Consider the following 20,127-nt stretch of genomic DNA (forward strand, 5'->3'; position numbering starts at 1 on the left):
TCAGCCACCTGACAAATGAAAAAACATCTGTTCCTTCTGTGCAAATTGCTGAAAAGAGTTGGGAAAGCAAGCTAATGGCTACAAGGAAATTATTTACCTCACTCAGTATTTTTCTTTTTTGGCTTGACTGGGGGCTCTGAAGCCTCATTCGTACCATCTTGAGACCTTCCTGGATGAAATTTGGATTTGGCAGCAGCCACATTTTAGTTGCATTCTCACTTGAACTGGAGCTGTAGGTATGGTTAGAAAAAGAAATGGAAAGAAGAGTTAAACTCACAAAGATAATTCATGTCCTCTAGGTGGTTTTTGTCCATCACTGAGTTCTTATCTCCTCTTTCCACCAACACCTGCTTACTTGGATCTTGACTTATTTTGGCAGTTCCCTATGCATGTAATGTGGTTGCCATGGAAGTGTTATCTAGCATGCTGAATGCTGTTTCATCTTCTCTCCGTCTCATCGTTTCCCTCCAGTGTGTACTTGCTCCTTTACATTCTCTCTTATACTTTCGCCCTAACCCCCTTTATAATTGAAGACATCAAACACTGAATTTCTTCAAGCCGTTTTGCTGCTTTACCCCCAGTCACACAGAATGTGTTTTCCTGTAATCAAAACAACCTGGTAGTGACTGGAAAAGAAGGAAGGAAATTAACTCAAATGCTAAATTCCTCTAGGTTATGCTAGGATGCCCAAGAATTTGAAGGAATTCAGGCAAGTATTAATCAAATTAACTTCCCTCTGCGTTCATAGGGATTAACCTTTTCTGAGATTCAGAGAGACTTATTAACAATACCTTTCTGATTTCCACCTGGACTACTTCTTCATGTCATGGTGTTATCTGCAAAGGAAAGAGTATGAACTATCCTCAACTCTTAATTTATCATCCATGAAATATTCACTCTGTTCATTATTTGCATTGACCCATAGGCCTCTCTGCAGAAATTGACGTTCTAGGTTATCAAGAGTTGGGCCAAATTAAAGAAGATCTTAGTATGAATATCTGCATATTCACCCTCATTTTCTCTTCTGCTCTTGCTGAGGTATGGGGGGAGTCGAGGAGTTGGAAGGGGTGAGGGAGGGATTTTCTATGTGCCTAACTATGTTTATCCCTATGCTCCACTGAGGATATTTTAATTTTTCTGAAAAATTGAAAAGTACCATAAAACAAATAGCAGATTCCCCGTTTGTTTTTGTGTTTTTTAAAAGACTTTCTCATTTCAGTGTTATAAACAAAATGAGTTCTATTTTTTCTGTTCCTAAACTAATAAAGTGAATTTACATTGGTAAAGAACATCTGAATATTATTTTTACATATATTTCAGGTTCCCCCAGTGCTTTTATTTTCCAGAGGAAAAAACATTTATTTCTAGCAACCTTAATATCAAGAAGTCTTATTATTTTCCTTTCTCATAGAATAAGATTTTGGTAGATTACATGATTCTCACAGGCAGACGTGTGTTTTTATGGACTGTATAATGGGGAAGACATTCAAAGGAGAGAAGTTTAAAAAGGGACCATGAAAGAATGAAGTCAAGCCTGCTTTTTGCCTCATTTAGAAAAGAAAGAAAGATTGTAGGTGTATATTCTTTAGAAGTTATTCTTTTTTAAAATCAATAGTTGGAGGAGTCACTTTCTTCCACTGGGAATCAACATTCAATACCAGATGTGTGCGTGTATGTGTATATGTGTGTGGGCATGTGTTGTATGTAATACATAGAAGAGGTGGGTGTTGGGGGGATGGGAAGTGAGAAAGCAGCAGGGGAGGCTCTCAAGACTAATCTTCTGAAAGTTCGAAACAAATCAGTAAGTATTTTTTGAATACTTACTACAAGCAAGACACCAATTGGATTCTTTGCCTTGCCAAACAAGGCAAAGGATAACAGAAGGACGAGATTTGATTCTTGCTTTTCAACAGTATATTGTCTATCATGAAGACAAGATACAAACAAAAAGTTGAGTAACAAAAAGGAACAACTGGGTCAGGTCAACAGTAAATGAAATGCTGAAACGTGGAGTGGAGGCTAGAAAGGGCAGGAGGAGAGAAGAGGACAGAGGGTCTTGGATGGTCAGGAAAGTGTAGATAGAGGGTGAAATTTGATCTGACTCCATAAGCACGAGCAGGATTTGGATTATACTCCATTGAGAGAACATGGAACAGAGGCAGGAAAGTGCAAGTAATGTTGAGGGGACAGTGAAGAAGCCACTTGTCTTTAGCAAAGGTTCAAATAGAGGATGGGAGAATTCCAAAGAGATAGATAGGGCCAGGATGTAGAGAGCTTGACTGCAGGCAGGCTTTTATTCTTGGTAGTGGGGAACCGTTGGAGATTTTTGAGCAAGTAGCGACATAGCACAAAGAAGTCTTATGGTTAATAAGTAACCTTACTTATAGTAAGATTAAGTGCCAGTGGTATTTGGGGGGTTTGATATAAGGCAGAGGGCCCAGGAGAGGGGCTGTTGCAGGTATCTGGGTGTGAAGTGGTAGATGCCTGATCTAGGATGAAAGTTGTGGGAGTGGAAAGGAAGTGACAAATGAAAGAATTATTTTTTAAAAAATGGAAAGTGTGAGGGGATTAATTGGGCATGGCAAACTAAAAAAAAGGAAGATGTCAGCAATATCTGGGAGATTTCAAGACTAAAGGAGTAAGGCTTTATTTACTGAATAAGTAATATATACAGAGTGCCTACTATGTGCCAGGCACCATTCCAAGTGCTTGGTAAATATTAACTCAGTAAGAGAGGGGAATTAGAAAGTCAGCTATTTTGAGAAGGAGAAAACAAATCATTTCTGGCACTAAGAGTTTGTAACAGGGGAAAATGCAAGCAGAAATGGCCAGCAAGGAATGGAAATTGGGGATGAGAAAGAGGTCAGAACTGCAAGTATAGAAGTGGGACTCACCCACTTAGAGGAAGAGTTGGTGCCCTGAGAATGGCTGAAATTAACAGAGACCTTGTACTCAATTTCCTAAAAACTCTCAAATAAGAGAAAGATAAATAAAAACAGCCAGCAAAGATGGTAAAGAGGGAGCAATCATAGATAAAGGAGAAGAACTAAGATAATGTATCTTAATGGGACCTAGAATGAAAACATTTCCGGAGGAAGAGGGTGTTCTACAGTGTAAACCTATGAAGAAATCCAGCGGGATAAGTACGAAGAACGATCTACGTATTTGACTGTCCAGATCAGAAGTAGTGTTCTCCCTCCCTTACCAAGGGTAACTGAGAATTGATTCTAGCTCCAAAGGAATACTTTAACGTTGTATTTTAAGTCCAGAGAGAGCTTGGAAATTGTGTGCCAAACCAGGATAAACTTTTTATTTCCCAATCTTAACCAAACCAAATAAATATTCTAGCTCTTGTTGTCTGCCTCTAACAAGAACTCCAAGAATGCAGTCCTAGACTTTTATAACTGACTTCCTCCCAAAGTGTGGTCTGAGAATTAATTCCTCTATAAGTCCAATGAAGCTTACTGCTTTGTGGTTTGTCTCTTGTTTTCTTATAAGGCAAATTAATTCCATTTCTTCACTTTTTTGGGTTAGTGCTTGTGAAATATGAGATTGACAGCTCCTAGAAACCAGAGTTCTTTTGTTACTCTGTGAACATATCTCCTGCCCAGTAAGTGCCTCTTGTCTTTCTTTGGGCTGTAGAGAGCCTGTGTGTTTTGCCCTCTTCCTTGTAGACCTTCCTTATGATGCTGGCATGAGGGACAATAAAAGCAACTGATGGACTGCTGCTTGGTGATATAAATAATGATTAAGAGCTCAGGCTTTGGAGCCATTCAGATCTGGGTTTGGATTTTAGTTCTACCATGTTAGAAGTTTGTGACTTCTTTGTTTCCCTCTCTCCCGACCATTGCTTCTTTTAACAACATTATTCTTAGTGTAAGGCAGTGGAAGGAACATGGATTTTAGAATCACTCAGAATTAAATGGATTCACTTCCACTGCCACCTACCTTGGACCCTCATTATAATATTATCAATTATTTTATAGCAATCCTGTGGGAATTTAAAATAATGCAAAGCATGCAGAACAGAGCTTGGCATGTGCTCAGTAATTGGAAGCATTGTTACAGTTTTTTTTTTTTGATTGACCAGAGCAGAAATATGACTTCCAAGAAATTTCACTTGTAGGCTAGAAACTCCTGAGATTCATTTTCCTTGGGGAGACAAAACTCTGAAAAAGGGGAAAAAAATTAATCCAGCTTATTTTGTACATAATGCTAAACTACAACTGACGTTTTAATTGATTTGACTCATTCTGAGAATGTAGCTCATAAGAGTAGTCAGCTTATTCTCCTTTTTATTTATGTCGTAAAGATGAATTATAATAGAGAGGGGTAAGTCAAAGCTCTGTCAGAATTTTAAAGCTTTAAGAGTGGTGGTCTCATTGCCAAAAGACAGAGGAACCTGTCTTGGACTTGGCCGTGTTAAGTGTGACCTGATATCAGGACATTTAGGTAGAATAGTCCAATTAGAAATATCAAACTGAAGGTAAGGAGAGAGGTGGGACCTCCGATGGAGACTTCGGAGGCCTTGGTGCTATGGCTGTACGTGAGTCTCAGAGAGAGAGACCAGGAGTGCAAAACTGAGTCTTGCAGTACCCCCGAGTTGGGGAGTTTAAAGCAAAAATGAACATAAAAGGAGACAGAACTGACCTGGGAAGTGTAAGGAGAAACAATAAATTATCCTGCTTTAAACAACAAATAAAGGAAAGGGAAGTTGCTAAAAATTTGAAAGTGTCAGTTGTTAGAAGCTATATAATGTCAAGGAGAATTATGATGGAGTAAAGGCTACTGATTTTATTTTTGTTGACCTTGCTTTGATTATTGATGACCTTGTAAGAACAGTTTTTCAGTAGAATGATAGAAGCAAAAGCCAAGATTTCAGGGATTAAGGAGTGAGGTCTGGTGAGGAAATAGGAGCATCAGGTGTCAATTACTTTTTTTTAAAGATTGCAGTAAAAAGAGGTAGAAAATGGAATTAACTTTTCAGGGATTGGAAAGTAAATCTCTTTGTGACCTGCCCTGGTCAACAAAGAGTTAATGGTATAAATGCACAGTAATTTCAGAAGCATTAAAGAGCATGTTTCCATGGAAACATCAACCTACAGAGGGAGAGAAGGAGCTAGGATCCCCTGACAAAGAAGGAACAGCAGAGTTCTAGCCCCCACACAGTACAGCACGGAGAGATGATTACATGTTTCTTTCAGTTTCCCGGTGAAGATGCAGTTGAGGTTCCTGATGCTGTCTTCTTGAGGATGAGGAAAGAGGGAAATGGAGTTTGGTTTAAATAAACTCTTGCCCTCACCTTGCTTCAAATTCTGACTTAAGGGTCAAACCCATTTTAGAAAATTGGAAAAGATCAGCGGGTGTCTTTGGCTAACTAACATTAATTAAATAAATCAACAAACAAACAAATTTGATCTTTCCCTGACCTCTCTGTTCTAACCTGGTCTAGAAATAGTGCCATACAGTACTGTGATTTAGAACAGCACTTACCAAAACTCTGCAAACTTAGGATGTGTGTTTGGCTTATAACCTTTGACCAGTACCTTGCATTACGGTTTCCATCTTGATGTATTCTTGATTGGATATATTTTTGGTCTCATTGTTTTCAGGTCCATGATATCCTTTTCATTGCCAACTAGTATACATTTCCTGCACCTTTAAATGCAACTATACTTTTAGGGATGGTTCCTCTCACCAAACTGTAGCCCCAAAAAGCTGTTCTCCAGACTGTGCTACAGGAGCCACGTTGACAACCTCCTTGTTACTGACTAATTTTCCTTCGAGTTCACTATCTCCACTCTCCTATTATATTCCACTTTGCATCTTTTTCATTCCCCTGGTCTTTCTTTGTACCCTAGACTCAAGAAATCAATTTATTTCCTATGTGAAAGGGCTTTATCCACATAGCAGGTGTGATTCATGACTGGGTTTTCTGAAGACAGATATGTGTTCTTGAATGAGTCAACAGCTTCCACCACTCTTTCTGTCTAAATCTGTAGCATGATGTAATTATGGGGCACCCATCTCCCCTGAAGACATAATCTTCACCCAAGTATCTTGAGTCCTCTCTGTCTGTTGGATACTGTCCTCTGCGCCTGGAATATCCTCCCTCTTTTGACCCTTTTCCCTTCCCCTATTCAATATAATTGTTTCTAGGAATCTCCATTTGAATATCTCTGCAAACTGTTACTGGAAGACTAAATTATAACCCACTTTTTCCATGGATAATATTTCTTGATAACCTCCACCTCAAGTCCCTGTAACTTAAGCCATCTCACTAATTCACCTCACCAATTCTTTTGCCACCCTTCAGTAACACTGTTGGAGGGAGCTGTGAAGTTAAGCATATGGTAGCTACAGACAGGATAGGGGCTGTGTGTATGGAAGTATTGCCAATGTGTTCACTTTGTTGACTCTCTAAGGTGTAAGAGAGCATAGAGAGGGGCTCCAAAAGAGGGAAGAACAAATTAAGGAAATGGAGAAAGGTCAAAAGGGAGAGAAAAGCCTTCCTTGATATCATTCTTTTCCCTTGATATCATGCCCAGGTCACTTTGGATTCTTGGCTCAGGGCTTCTTAGGTATATATGCCCAGGGTTTCTTTCAGTAAGTCTGAAAGTTCACAAGAAGGAAAAGGCTTCTGGTCAAAGTTGAATGTCCTAGACAAATCTTTGCCAGTCATTGTTTGGCTGGTTTTGGCATAGCCCTGAGTAGTGTTGCCAGCTCCTGAGCTAAAATGGATGTCAGAAAGGCAAGCCTTCACCTTAAAATTATTAGTAGGCATAAAGAAGAAATATCCCTGTACTTCGTGATCAGCTAGCCTTTGACCTGTCTCGGCATTTTCTCTGGGCAGATCCCACCACTTTGTTTTGAAAGCCGACACTTGGCTGTATTCGAATATATTCCACCTAATCTATGGAAGAGGAAAGGAATTTTATTCAGTACTTTTTAAAAAGAAGGTGATTTTAACTTATGTATAGAATGTAAATATGAACTTAAAAGGGAAAAAAAAAATTTCAGAGGCAGTAACGTTATCCAGAAGAGTTACTTGATTCTTTCCCGCTGGGGAGTTTCACCTTTCTAACTGCCTCTAGAACTCTGGGTTTCCCATAGCACCTTAGCAGGTTTCACCTACAACAGAGGTGACTAAGGGCTGTGGGCATGAGGACAAGGAGGAATTCCTTTTCCGTTACTGAGTTCTGTGTACAGTTCCTTAAACGAGAAAAAGCTTTGGTATTCAGCACACTTGATTAACTGGCATCAAAAGGTGGCATCACTAGTTCCCTAAGGAACACACAAGCATGAGTGTGCCCCCTCCAAAGGAATTTTAAAGAGAATTACATAGTATTCAAAGCAAGGCTCTGGGAAGTCAGAATAGAGGTCATTTGAGGGGTCATTGATTCTACAGAAAATTATGGGGATATGAGCTCATCTTTTGCCTTCCTCGAGAAGTGAACTTACATTGAAGTAGTAAGATTAAGTGATTCCCCACTGCAAAAAACCTCACAGGGGTAACTAATCATAATAGAAAAACAAATGTCCCCAACCCTTAATAGTCTGGGATGTTGTGGGAATGAGAGGAAATGTGCTGGACTGGTGGTGGTGTGGAAAACCAGAGATCCAGGAATTGGGAGACCTGGACACTGAACTTAATGTGTCCAAGAGTGGCAGCATCTCCCCAGGCTCCAGCATGTTCAGCTCTAAATATGAAAGGTTAGACCCATCAGAAAGTTCCTGCACACTCTAACATTCTCTGACATCTAAGCAGTATTTTTAAACAGGTAATTATAATAACAACAACAATAACAGCAGCTAACACGTAATGCTCACTCTGTGATAGATACTGTCCTAAGTCCTTTATGTATATTGAATTATCTAATCCTCACAGCAATCCTAGGAGATAAGCACTATTATTATTCACATTTTTTTATGGGGAAAAACTGAGGCAAAGAAAGGTTATATAACTTGTGAGATCACACAACTTCAGAACTGGTGGATCAAGGACTTGAGCAGAGGTCCTCTGACTGCAGTGTCCTTGCTCTTGACACACCACACTCATCTGTCTGTTGTTGTTTTGTTGTTGTTATTGTGTGTGTGTGTATGTGTGTACATAGCATGTTCCTTTCCTCTCCACTTACTCTGTTTCTCCCTTTTATTTTCTTTCTACTCACTCCCCACCACTAAGCATTTTGAGGCATTGTCCAGGCCTTTTCATTCATTTGAGGTACAATATGTTATTGATGAGAACAAGCTCCTGGGTAGGATCCCAGATGGACCTATCAGTAAGACAGAATTATTCATTGGCCGTGGCTGCCACATTGACCCCACTTGGTGAAAGGGTACAGTACAGATGGGTAGATATGAGGCCATCACAGCTGATGGCGGAGCCACTCAGAATACTCATTGATGTAACGTCTTTCTGGAGGAAGGTTAATGTTCACTAGCTTCTTATATCCAAGCAGAGATTGTTGGGTCACTCCCAATAATGCTCCTCTGTTTTCTTTGATTTCAGATGAAACTAATTCATGGCAGTCAGTCATGAAACAGAATCTGGGTAATAGCTCTCAGAAGTATTTTATTGTTAGGCCTAGGGGCCCCAGAAGACTTTTTCATTGTAATAGATGGTGAATTGACACTTCACCATTTACCCCTCGAATGAATGCAGTTCAGCCTGGACTGCTAAGGGGCCAAAGCACAATCCTCACCATCAGCAGGAGAGAGGAAGTATATTAAATTTATATCAGTCAGTCTCCAAGATAGTTTAATATCTCATTAATTTAACACTATGAATTTAGAATTTAAATAACTAAGATATGGACTAGCCCAAACTTGAACCTTTTATGATTTGTGAAGAATGGTTTGCAAAATAAATTAAGGGTATAAATACCATTTCAGAGAAAATGTTTAATCTGCTGGAAGGCAAATTATTTTTAACCTGTTTCAAATAGTTATAAATTAATCTTACAATCTGCTATTTAAATTAGTTCTTCCTGAGGTTTTTTATTAGGTATCATGTTACAGAAATAAAAGAAAAGGACTGCATTTGACAGCTTAGGAAACTGGTATTTCTAATTATTTTGTTCAATAGCATGGTTTAAGAATTTTATATGTGACATTATATGTCAAAGAAAACTTTTAAAACTTCTTCAAATCCCTTTGCCTTAAAAAGAAAACCATTGTTGGCAAGAATAAAGTAATTTATTGTGCCTGGAAAAGATTGTCACACAATGTAGGAACTGGTGGGTCCAGGATTTGGACAGAGGTTGTCTGACTGCAGTATCCTTGCTCTTAAATACCATGCTGTCTGGTGGTAGTGGTGGTGGTGATGATAGAGTGTGTGTGTATAGTACATACTGCATTCCTTTCCTCTTTGATTAACTTATTTTTTATGTTTCTTCTGGTTTTCTTTCTACAGCATTTTGGGGCATTGTCTAGGTCATTCATTTGAGTATAGGATATCTTACTAATGAGATAGTCCTTCTGGGTTTGATCCCAGAAGAACCCATTGGTAAGTCCAGTGGAGAATTTTTCCCTGTCCATGGCCTGTCATGTCAATAACATTACACTGGATTGGTCATTTTGGATTCATTTTGATAATTATGAATTTATAAGTTGGAGAAAAGTCAGAAATTTCTATTTAGTCTACCAAACCATAACATTGAATATCTAAGTTTTAAATATCTTTGCCTCTTTTCTCCAATACCAGTCTCTAATTAAGCAGATTTTAAATGTTTTAAAGTCTACTATATTTCTAATCCTCTGGGAAATTGTTTCTACTATTTTAAGAGAAAAAAGGTATATGAAATAGTAAAAAAACACCAAAAAAAGACTTTTTTTAAAGATTTGTGGTTTTGTCATTCAGATGACAGAGTGTAATGATGTAATAGCCACAGTATTAATCAGATGAAATAGAGAGAGAGCATGTCAGAGGAGCATCCCTGTACTTCCCTCATGAGGCGAGTAGGATGGTATGAAACAGTCTATTTTATAGTTGAGAGAGCTGAAAGCTTTGGAACATGCATGAGTGGCACAGCAAAGACACAGTTACAGAGTTACAGATTTTCAGAGCAGGAAATTATAAATAAAGGATCAAGAATTCAAGCCTCCTGCCTGAAATTGTGTTCTTTTATTACTTTGTTCTTAATACCTGGAGAATGGAAACTGAGAGCTATGAAAAATTCCACCATGGTTGAGGCATGGTGGTGAGTGGAAAGAACACTGGACTGGAGGTGAGGACAACTGAATCCCATTTCTAGCTCTATCATCTGATCTTGGTAAAGCCCGAAACTCTTCTGGACTTCATCTAGAAATGAAAAGATTGGATGAGATGAGAGACTTATCTCTCTTATTACCACATTAACAGATATTAATAAGAAAAAAAATTAGTGCCTTGTAAAAATATGGAGGGCAAAATAAGTATTGTAGTGCCAGGGCTCCTGGTTTTTGGAAAATTCTGGCAACGCTCTTTTGGATACCTCCCACACAGGGCGTACTGCTAAATCATTGCTTTAGGTATCAACGTGGTGCAGTGGATGAGCTCTGAGTGGTATGGTCAAAGTCAAAGAGGCACAAGGGCTTTTTTACCTCAGCTTGACCTCATTAAACCCATTGGAGCATGACTTTGGCCATATAAAGCAAATGTATTGGCTCTGAGCCCATCAGGGTTCTGAGGCTATTTCTCAACAAGGAATCAAGCAGGAAATGAGATGGATTTTATTTTATGCAGTCTGTATTAGGGATCTACATAACCCGGGGCATGACATGGGACATGAGAATGCTAAAATGCACATGTGGGGCTCTGCAGAACTAATTTCACTTAACTTGGTGATGTAACAAAAAGAACACTGAACTGAAAATCAGAAGACTTGAACTCCAGTTTTGAACAGGCCGGTCACCTTAGAAAGTTGAGTAGCATCCTCGGGCCTGTTTTCTCCTTTCTAAAATGAGAGATCTCAATGGATAGTTTCTAAGTTTTCTTCTGGTTCTAGCAGTCTGAGATTCTGTGTAATATTAGAACTTTATGAGACACACAATAAGGTTCCTAATAGGTCAACCTATATCCCAGAGACAAATCAAGCAAATTTTTTTTCATATACCAAACCTTGATGGGGCTTCTAGGAGATTAGAGTCTTATGGGTAGAGCTTGAATTTGGCTGCCTTTTGAAGCTAGGCTTTTTGAGTATAATCTTGAGGATGACATGTTTAGAAAAAAACAGAGTAGCTGTGGCATCTCTTAATCTTAATTATAGTTTAATTATTGACTGAGGATTTACACATGGAAGCTTTGAAGTTTTAATTAATGTTCTAAATTGACAAAGTGCAGTGAGATCCAAAGGTAGTTGGATATTTTTCAGGTCTTGTGGAAAGTTAAAGTGATTAATATGACCGTTTGACCTAGTTCATCCTCTCTATGTGGTATGCAATCTCTATTCCTCCAATGTATTCCATTGATAATTGGGTCTTGTTAAAATGTAGTCATCACACTTTTACTCACTGAGCTCCAAGATGAGGCAAGTTCCCTGTGTTTAGATACTCAAATCATGCTAATATATTCTTTTCCTGAAATTTTCCTATTATATAACCTTATATTTGTATTATATTTTCTATGATTGTCCTATCCACTATTTCATTTGATTATCACGATAGCCTTATGCGATGAGCTAGAGAGAGAATAATGTTTCCATTTTAAAGAGGAAAAACTGAGGTTCAGGTGCCAGAGTCACATGTCTAGAAGTGACCACACTCTCAATTATTTTTTCACACTTTTCATTACCGATAAATGGATTGGTTTGTTCTGCTGTTCAGAGGACATCCTTGCTCAAGGCAGGTGTATATTTGCAAGCTCCTCACTAATAGCTAAATGTTGGCAACTCAGAGTGAATTACTCAGAAAAACACAATGTGAATGATTAATCTATATACTGCTGAAGAATATGAATGATTAAAGGATACTTTGAAGAAGAATATTTTGTATATTGTCATAAAGTTTTATTAATATTTTTGATAAGTGTAAAATATGTGAGAAGTGCGTAGGCAGAATAAAATCCACCTGTAAAGCTGGAAGAGGGTGAACATCTCAAAAAGAGAAAAATTTATAAAAAACATCAGAAGGATCTGGAGCAGGAAAAACTAGAGAATTTAACTATGGAGTAATTACATTACCCATAAGTGTGGTTTATTTTCTGAAACTTTGAAATTTTCAACTTATATACCCGATTCAATGCTATCCCCTTCAAAGAAGTCATCTTGAGAGGCTATACACTCTATTCCATTCATGCTTCTTATTACTTAAATTATTTTTGGAACTTCTCTTTTATAATTGCCTTCTGAAATGGACACTTTCTTTTAAATATTCTTAATGGCGTTTTAGATAAAATCAGAATTATGCAGAGCCATGTCTGGTGCAAGGATGGTGCTTAAGCCAGGTAATTTATTTCCCTTCCTCCTTCCCTCTCGCTCTCCCTCCATCCAAACCCCCTCCCTCCTTCCTTTTTTTTTCCTTCCCTTTTTCCCTCTCTCCTTCCCTCTTTCCCTCCCTCTTCCTCCTTCCCTCCCCTCCTCTTTCTTCCTTCTTTCTCCTTCACCCCCCTCTCTTTCTTCCTTCCAAAAAAAGAGATGGGACTAAATTTTTTTGTGAGTCTCATAAACCTTCTCTGAAGACTTCCACAGATTACTCTAAGCGATACAGTATTGTAGTAAGAACATGTTTTCCAAGTTAATTATGTTGGGTGCTTAAATTCTGGTTTGTTAGTTTAAAATATTTTGTTTTATACTTTTGTAATTATATTCCCTGGAATGAATTATATAGGGCTTTGGTTGGAATGTTGAAGGCGTAAACTACAGGAGACCTGAATATTGTTTTCTTACTCGTGAGGGCTTGCACAGGCAGCACTGAACTGAGAAATGAGGAACAGTGCAGGGAATGGAGAAGATGCTGTGTGGAGCATTGAGTTGAATTAGAGATGCTACGCTCTTACCTATTGGAAGTGTTTAGAGAGCAACCAAGGGGATAAAGGGAGGGAACTTGAAGCCATGGCATATGATAACTACGTAAAAGAACTGGGGATCTTAAACCTGATGTGGCATATGAGAATCAGAGGGCTGTGGTAGAGAGGACATGGGACTGGGAATATGGCTTAAAATGTTATTTCTGCTCCCAGTTAGCTTTAGAACATTGGACAAATAATTTGACCTCTCTGTGCTTCAGTTTCCTAACCTATCAAGTTGAAATTATAGAACTAAATGAGCTTAAAGTTTCTTCAAAGATTAAAATTTATTTTATGAGGGATACCTGATAAATATCTTCGGATGCTTGAAGAGCTGTCATGAGGAACCAGGATTTGACCAAGACTGTCTGATATCTAAGGAGAAGACGAGGTTGAGGGGTGGCAGGGGTGCAGATTTCAGCTTTAAGTAAAAACGAACCACCCAACAGTGAGATGGCTACCGTGAGGGTGGAGCGTGCAGTGGTAATCTCCCCATCAGTGAAAGTATTCAAGAAGAGCTGAGAGGACCAATTCTATGATGTTGTAGAAAGGAAGCATAAACTGTAAGAAGTGGTGGGCTAGTTGATTATGAAGGTCTGTTTCAATTCTGAGATTCTAGAAATCTCTACTCTTTTGAGGTCCTCAGTGTTTTTGATTGCATTTGTGGAGCTACACAAGACCAGGAATGACAGGCCTAAAAACCTCAGGCAGGTCTAGAATTGAGAAGTGGTCCCTAAGGGTTTGGTTCATGATTCCTCGTCATCTTTATAATTGCCTGAAGGATAGGCATCCTGGCAACCTGGTTGCTTAAACTAATGTTACCTGGAAGAATCGAAGGAGAATCTCACAGTTTCACTGAATGAGAAGACTTAAAAGAGGAACCGATAAGCTGCCTCCAGATGCATTCTTGTCCCCTTCAATGTATTAGGAAACCATTGTTGATCACATCTGCAAAGCCTTTTAGAATCCTCATGGCAATTACAAGATACCCCTTTGCTTCTTAGCAGAGACAGTTCTCACAGCAGCATCGGGCCCAAGGCTCCAGAGTAGCATGTCATGTGAACACAGAGCTAATCATTATTGATTCCTTGGGCCATTATGGCAAAGGGACATTAATTACCATCAGCACAGTTACACTAATGCATTTGTAATGAGCATGCCTGTGGGAATTCCCAGTGAGGGAACTCTTCATCAGATCAGAGCAGCCAGCAGGGGAATGGGGCAAGCTGGGGGTGCAGGTGTTGAGGAGAAAGACAATTTCATTGGTCTGACTCTAGTTATTTCCAGAGTTTCCCTTCATTTATGTACCTGTACCTAGAGAACTCTGTGAAATGCCTCTCCCTCCACCCCTTCAGTAAGAAATTACTGTTACTGACCAGAAACAGTATTTTCTGTTCGCTATACACAGTGCAGTAACTGTGGTTTCCAGATGCGTCTTGTGGAAACAGAACCCTGACTGCTGGACTCATCTCACAATTTTTAGAAGTAGGGACTGGGCAGGATTTTAGCAAGAGTTCAAAACCACGTGTGTAGCTCTGGAAGGCCGAGAGACCCAAATCTCCGATATGCCGCCTTTCTTAGCAGAAAGTGGTCTTGCTACACTCCTACTTTCTTCTGTTGTCTCTACCACTTCTGCCTTTTAATCCACCCCCTTTTTTGCATAATAATTGTTAACACTTAATGAAGGTTTACTATTATGCACCAGGCCTCATGGTCCTCATGGTAAGTTATCTCATTTAAGCCTTACAAACCCAATAAAGTAGGTTTCTTTATTACCCCATTTTTTATAGATAGTGAAAAAAGTGATGTTCAGAGGGCTAAGTAATTTGGTCAAAATCATAGCTATGGACTAAACTCAAACTCAGTGCCCTTATTTTAAATTTTGTATTATCTTTTCATATTATTCCTATTATGTGAAAATTTGGATGACTATTGTATATTCAACTGGGAGCTCAAGGGGTACCGAGTTTCACAGTGGTATTTGTATATCTGTCTACCTGTCTGTCTCCATCTTTCTCTCTGTCTTCCTAACTATCTTGTTCTTAGCCTACCTTCTTCAGACTTTTAACCTTCCTTTTATTTTATCTTTACAGGTATCTGATCAATGTCACTTTTGAGGGGAGAAATCTGTCCTTCAGTGAAGATGGCTACCAGATGCACCCGAAACTGGTGATAATCCTTCTGAACAAGGAGAGGAAGTGGGAGAGGGTAGGACATGTCTTTGGCAATTCTTGAGCAAAGTAGAAGGATGGGGATGTAAAATTTTGCAGGACAATAAAGAAAAACAGTCCCATGGTTTTGGTCTCTAAGCTGGGCAGCAAGAGATGAATACTTCAGTACTTTGAGAACACAGGAGAAGCCATTTCTTACACTTGCAGCTTTGTTTTCTTGCTACGTGGGTTAATCTAGAGATTATTTTCTTTCTGTATTATTTTTATTGGTTATGGTGCTGTCTGAATCACAATTTTGTTTTAATGGAAGAGTATGCATGTACAATATAACACAATTTAGTGAAGAAACTGAATCAGCGGTACACTTCAGAGGTCATGTCCTATTCAGTATACTGGGGAGGCCTATGAAAACTAATTTAAGAGCAGACAGGTTTGGATTCACCGTGGTTGGAGGCTTGCTATGCAAGGTTCTTCTCAGGATCTCTCCCAGTGCCAGCTGATCACAGGGTCTGAAATTCTACCACTAGAAATTAATTTCTGTGGGTGCCAGAATGCCTAGGTTCTATTTTCAGCTCCTCTACCCACTAACTAGTTCCACACAGGACCTTGGACAAATCTCCTAACTTCTCGGTACCTCCACTACCTCATCTATAAAATGGGAATAATAATAATAGTACCAATATCTCAGGAGTGTTATGAGGATTAAATATATTAATATATGTAAAAGACTTAGAAAAGTGCCTGGCACACAGTAAGCACTCAATGGGTATTAGGTTTTAGTGTTGTTATTGATTCCTAGTTAAATACAAATCTTCCTAAGAGTAATGTCATCACTGGTGTTTCTCCAAGTTCTGCAGGGCATTTGTCCCTTGAGATGCTTTGTTGAAAAATGGTTACGCAGTTAAATAAGGTTGGGATATGCTACCTGCTGTTTCTTATTCTGGGAGATTCTCAGAACATATTAGCATTTGAAAGTTCAGAGGTGTCTTATAGTAAAGAAACATCTTTAATTTTATTTAATCTAACTTTTTCCAAAATTATTTTCTTGCAAAACCCTTTTGTTCATGAAATTCATATTCTGTGAAACACATTGGAAACTTTGATTTGAGTCCATTTCTACAGATTCCATGGGCCAATTGACTGAGAACAGGCTTTAAGATGTCAGCATGGCTCTGACTGGAATGGAAACCAAACTATATATTTCTAGAGAAAGTAGCCAGGAAAAGACACCAGAGACAAACTTCCCAAAATTCACAATCTTGTCACAGAGAGCATTGGACAGGTAGTTGTGCAAATGCTCACCTGTGAAACGGGGCATGTGTGGCTCAGATAGTGGCACCAAAGGCCTTATTCTTCAGATTGAAGGACCTCAATCTGTCATGTAGCTCCTCGTGTCAGAGCACAGCTATGAGGCTTATATTCTGCCTGGTGTTCTTGATTAAAATTGCCTTCCCTCCACTGAGTTACCATTTGTTCAGAAATGGTTGTTCCCTGGACTCCTGCTCTTCACCCCAATCAAGCTGCTTTTCACTGCTACCATAGAGACATAGTAATTTAAGAAGTGTTCTGGGACCTCATGTATAACAGGCACTTCTGTATATTTCAGAAGAGGAGTTATTAATAACTGAGGTTTCATACGTGGATCAGAAGATGTCCAGCTGGGGTAGCTTTTATGCGCTAGACTCATGATTACTGTTTCAAATATGGGGCATGTCATAACTGTCCTTTTTTAAAGAGACATCACTTACTGTCACTTGTGCTGATTTCTCTTCCTTAGGCTGGAATCTGAGGTCTGCGACCTCCACCCTTTTCCAAAACTAGACCCTCCCCCTGGGGTTTAGATCCCTTCTCTCCTTATCAATTCTATCTTTACACTAGCTCTTGAATTTAATCCTTACTTTTTATATGATCCAGAAACTATGATGATTTTTTAAATAAGCCTTTCTGTCCCTATGTCCACCTTTATCCATTCAGATAAGTCCTTGGACATGGCTGCTAGAGTGAGCTTCCTTAGGCACACTTCTGGTTATGTTCTTTCTCTGCAAAAAAAACCATTCAAAGTTTCTGTGGTTTATGGATTGGGTCCAAACTTTGTCTTTTCTTACATTTGAGGCTCTGATCTACCTTTTAACATCTGTCTTCTCTTGCTTACCATTTCTTGTCTCACCATTAAGCTACATTGGGCTCCTCTCTGTTCTGAGAATGTATCCCTGTCCATCTTGCTCCCTGTACAGCATGTCATGATGTTTCCTTTTCCTGGAATGAATTGTCCAATTATACAAATCATAACCATCCTTTGAAACCCAATTAAAATGTTGCTGTCTCCTTCCCTGATCTTTGACCGAGATACAATCTTTCACTCTCTCGTCCCCTGTAGCTTTTGTGCATACATCTGTTGTAGCACTCATCACATCTGCCTGTGTTAGAGTTGTGTGTATGCATGCTTCTGGGTGGCAGAGGCTGTGTCTTTATATCATTGTGTCCTCACAGCAACCTGGAAGAGTGTGTTGCATATAGCAGTTGAATAAATATGTGTCGAATGAATGAGAACCATTACATAATACAAGAGGATAAAATCTATCATTGAGAGTCTAAGTTTATGCTATTGCCCTTGATGCAATAGCTGTTTTCTGAGGAGGAGATAAAATCTTTATGTAGATTGAGTTTTCATAGATCATATTTTAAATGTACTCAGGGAACTTGTTCTTTAAAGAAATTCTGTAGTTAATCTTTTTTGTAAAGCATTCTGGGAGGGGTTTGCCTCATAGAATAGAACATTTCCATATCGACTTAGTTAAATTAGGGAACATTGCTGGAGAGAGATCTTCAGTGTTCATTGAGTTCACAGAGCCACGCAGCTCCCAAACTTGGAAGCCCCCGTTAGGACTCACTTGTGGTCAGGGAGGAGCAGCAGGAGCCAGGCACAGCTCTAGGGCGTGTCTGACATGTGGTGAAATTGTACTGTGGGAAGTTGTACATTTGCTCAATTCTTACCCTGGCCCCCAGGCCCCTTCTGCATTCCTAATGAATTAGGATTCCTAATATCACTCCAGAAGGCCCCCTGTGGTCCAGGGAAGATTTAGTGTCTGTCGACTCCACAGAGGCAGGCCCCAGGATGAGGATTCTACACTGAGGAGATGGACACTGGGAAGATAAGCAGGGAAAGAATCTGGATTTGTGGAAAAAATTTGGCTAAGAGACAGGGCTCTCAGCTTCCAGTCAGATCCCTAACTCAGCTGTGTGACCTGCTGTTATCACTTTTCTGGATCTTTCTTTCCTCATGTCTGAACTCATGGTATGAGGTTAAAGACTTGTAGGATCCTTTCCAGCTCAAAATTCTGGGATTACAAATTCATGTTGTAAATAAATAGGAAGTTGGAATGGAAATTGGATGAGAGCTGGATCATACAAAAGGAACCTGAGTTTGTTTTTAAGGACAGTAACTCCCAGGACATATTTGTCATTCTCGTCATTTAGATAAATATCATCTCAGAAGGCCTTCCCTGATGACCCGAGCTAAAATGCCACCCATTCACTCTTTCACAAAAGTTTATGTTAATTTTCCTGAGTCTACTTATTATCTGATATTTTGCTTATTTGCCTGCTTGTTTGCTTATTGCCTGTGTCATCACACCAAGACAGATGCTTCGTGGGAGCAAGGACCTTGTTCACCTCTATAATCCTAACACTGAAGAAGAGAGCCTGGCTCAGAGTGACCACTCAAGAAATATTTGTTAAATAAATGAAGAATCTGTGTGCTTATGAGAGTTAGAATATTGGCCAGTCATTTCACTTCTGCCTGAAAATCTCCCATTTAGATAGAGGAGTTTACTGAAGAGAGAGTGAGAGCAGGTGTATTTCCCACCTTTGGAGTGAGCACTCCAAGTGCCAGTGAAGGACTCGGGGGCGCTCTTCATTGAGGCTCGATTTCCAGAGGAAGCATACCCAAACAGTTCTTAACAGGAAGCCTAGGGTCAAAGAAGATTCATTAAGTTGTTGGTGTGAACCATGTGATGGGATTTCACAATATTCCTTCAGGTTTTTAAAAAGTACTCTCCTGGGGGCTGGCCTGGTGGCATAGTGGTTAAGTTCATGCACTCCGCTTGGGCAGCCCAGGGATTTGCAGGTTCAGATCCCAGGCATAGACTTACACACTGCTTATCAAGCCATACTGTGGCAGCATCCTACGTACAAAATAGAGGAAGACTGGCATAGATGTTAGCTCAGGGACAATCTTCCTCAAGCAAAAAGAGGAAGATTGGCAACAGATGTTAGCTCAGGGCCAATCTTCCTCACCAAAAAAGAAAGAAACATTGAAAGAAAGAAAAGTAGTCTCAAAGCTACTATCTTATAAATTTGGCTTCTTCTGAAAAACTTGAAGTCAGGGCAGCATAGTCTATGGGACTCAGATTGGTTTTGGAAATCAGAAACAGCTGAGTTCAACTACCCACATTGCCATTTATCAGTTGTATAAGCCAAGTGGCTGATATCCCTTAATCTATTTCCCTTTTGTAAAATAGGGTCTTACATAAAGCTATTGTAAAGATTAAAGGAGAATTTTTAGTAAAACACTGGTTAATAGTGACTGAAACATAGCCAGTATTCAACAAATGTCAGTTGGTAATCCTCACCCAGTTTGTGTAATTTTTAAGGTAATATTTGCACATGGTGAAAAGTTAAATGGTATAAAAAGTATCCAGTAAAAAGAATGTCCTCTTATCATCTGTAATCCTTGCCTCCCCCAGGCACCTCCCCAGAGCAATCATTGCTCTCAATGCCTTATGTATTTGCCCTGAAAATACTCCAAGCATATACAAATTTTGTATATTTAATCAATCGCTTTTTTTAAAGAACAGAGTACCTGCTTTTGTGAACCTTTAAAAGGGTCTTATATAAGTAGTCACTAAGGAGATGGGGATGTGGGGGGCTAGTATAGCAAAGAAATCTCTGGATCAGGATTATATTCACAGA

The 20,127-nt window shown here is 39.2% G+C and overlaps 1 protein-coding gene across 1 annotated transcript in view; it reads left to right on the plus strand.

Moving 5' to 3' along the window:
• Positions 1-20,127, plus strand: part of GRIN2B (glutamate ionotropic receptor NMDA type subunit 2B) — a 400,440-nt gene that overhangs the window by 281,906 nt on the left and 98,407 nt on the right. The window contains exon 5 of the mRNA XM_046655975.1: positions 15,079-15,193. Coding sequence (XP_046511931.1) covers positions 15,079-15,193 — 115 coding nt within the window. The remainder of the gene's footprint in view (positions 1-15,078; positions 15,194-20,127) is intronic.

This window comes from Equus quagga, chromosome 1 (assembly GCF_021613505.1).
Source record: "Equus quagga isolate Etosha38 chromosome 1, UCLA_HA_Equagga_1.0, whole genome shotgun sequence".
Classification (NCBI taxonomy): Eukaryota; Metazoa; Chordata; class Mammalia; order Perissodactyla; family Equidae; genus Equus; species Equus quagga.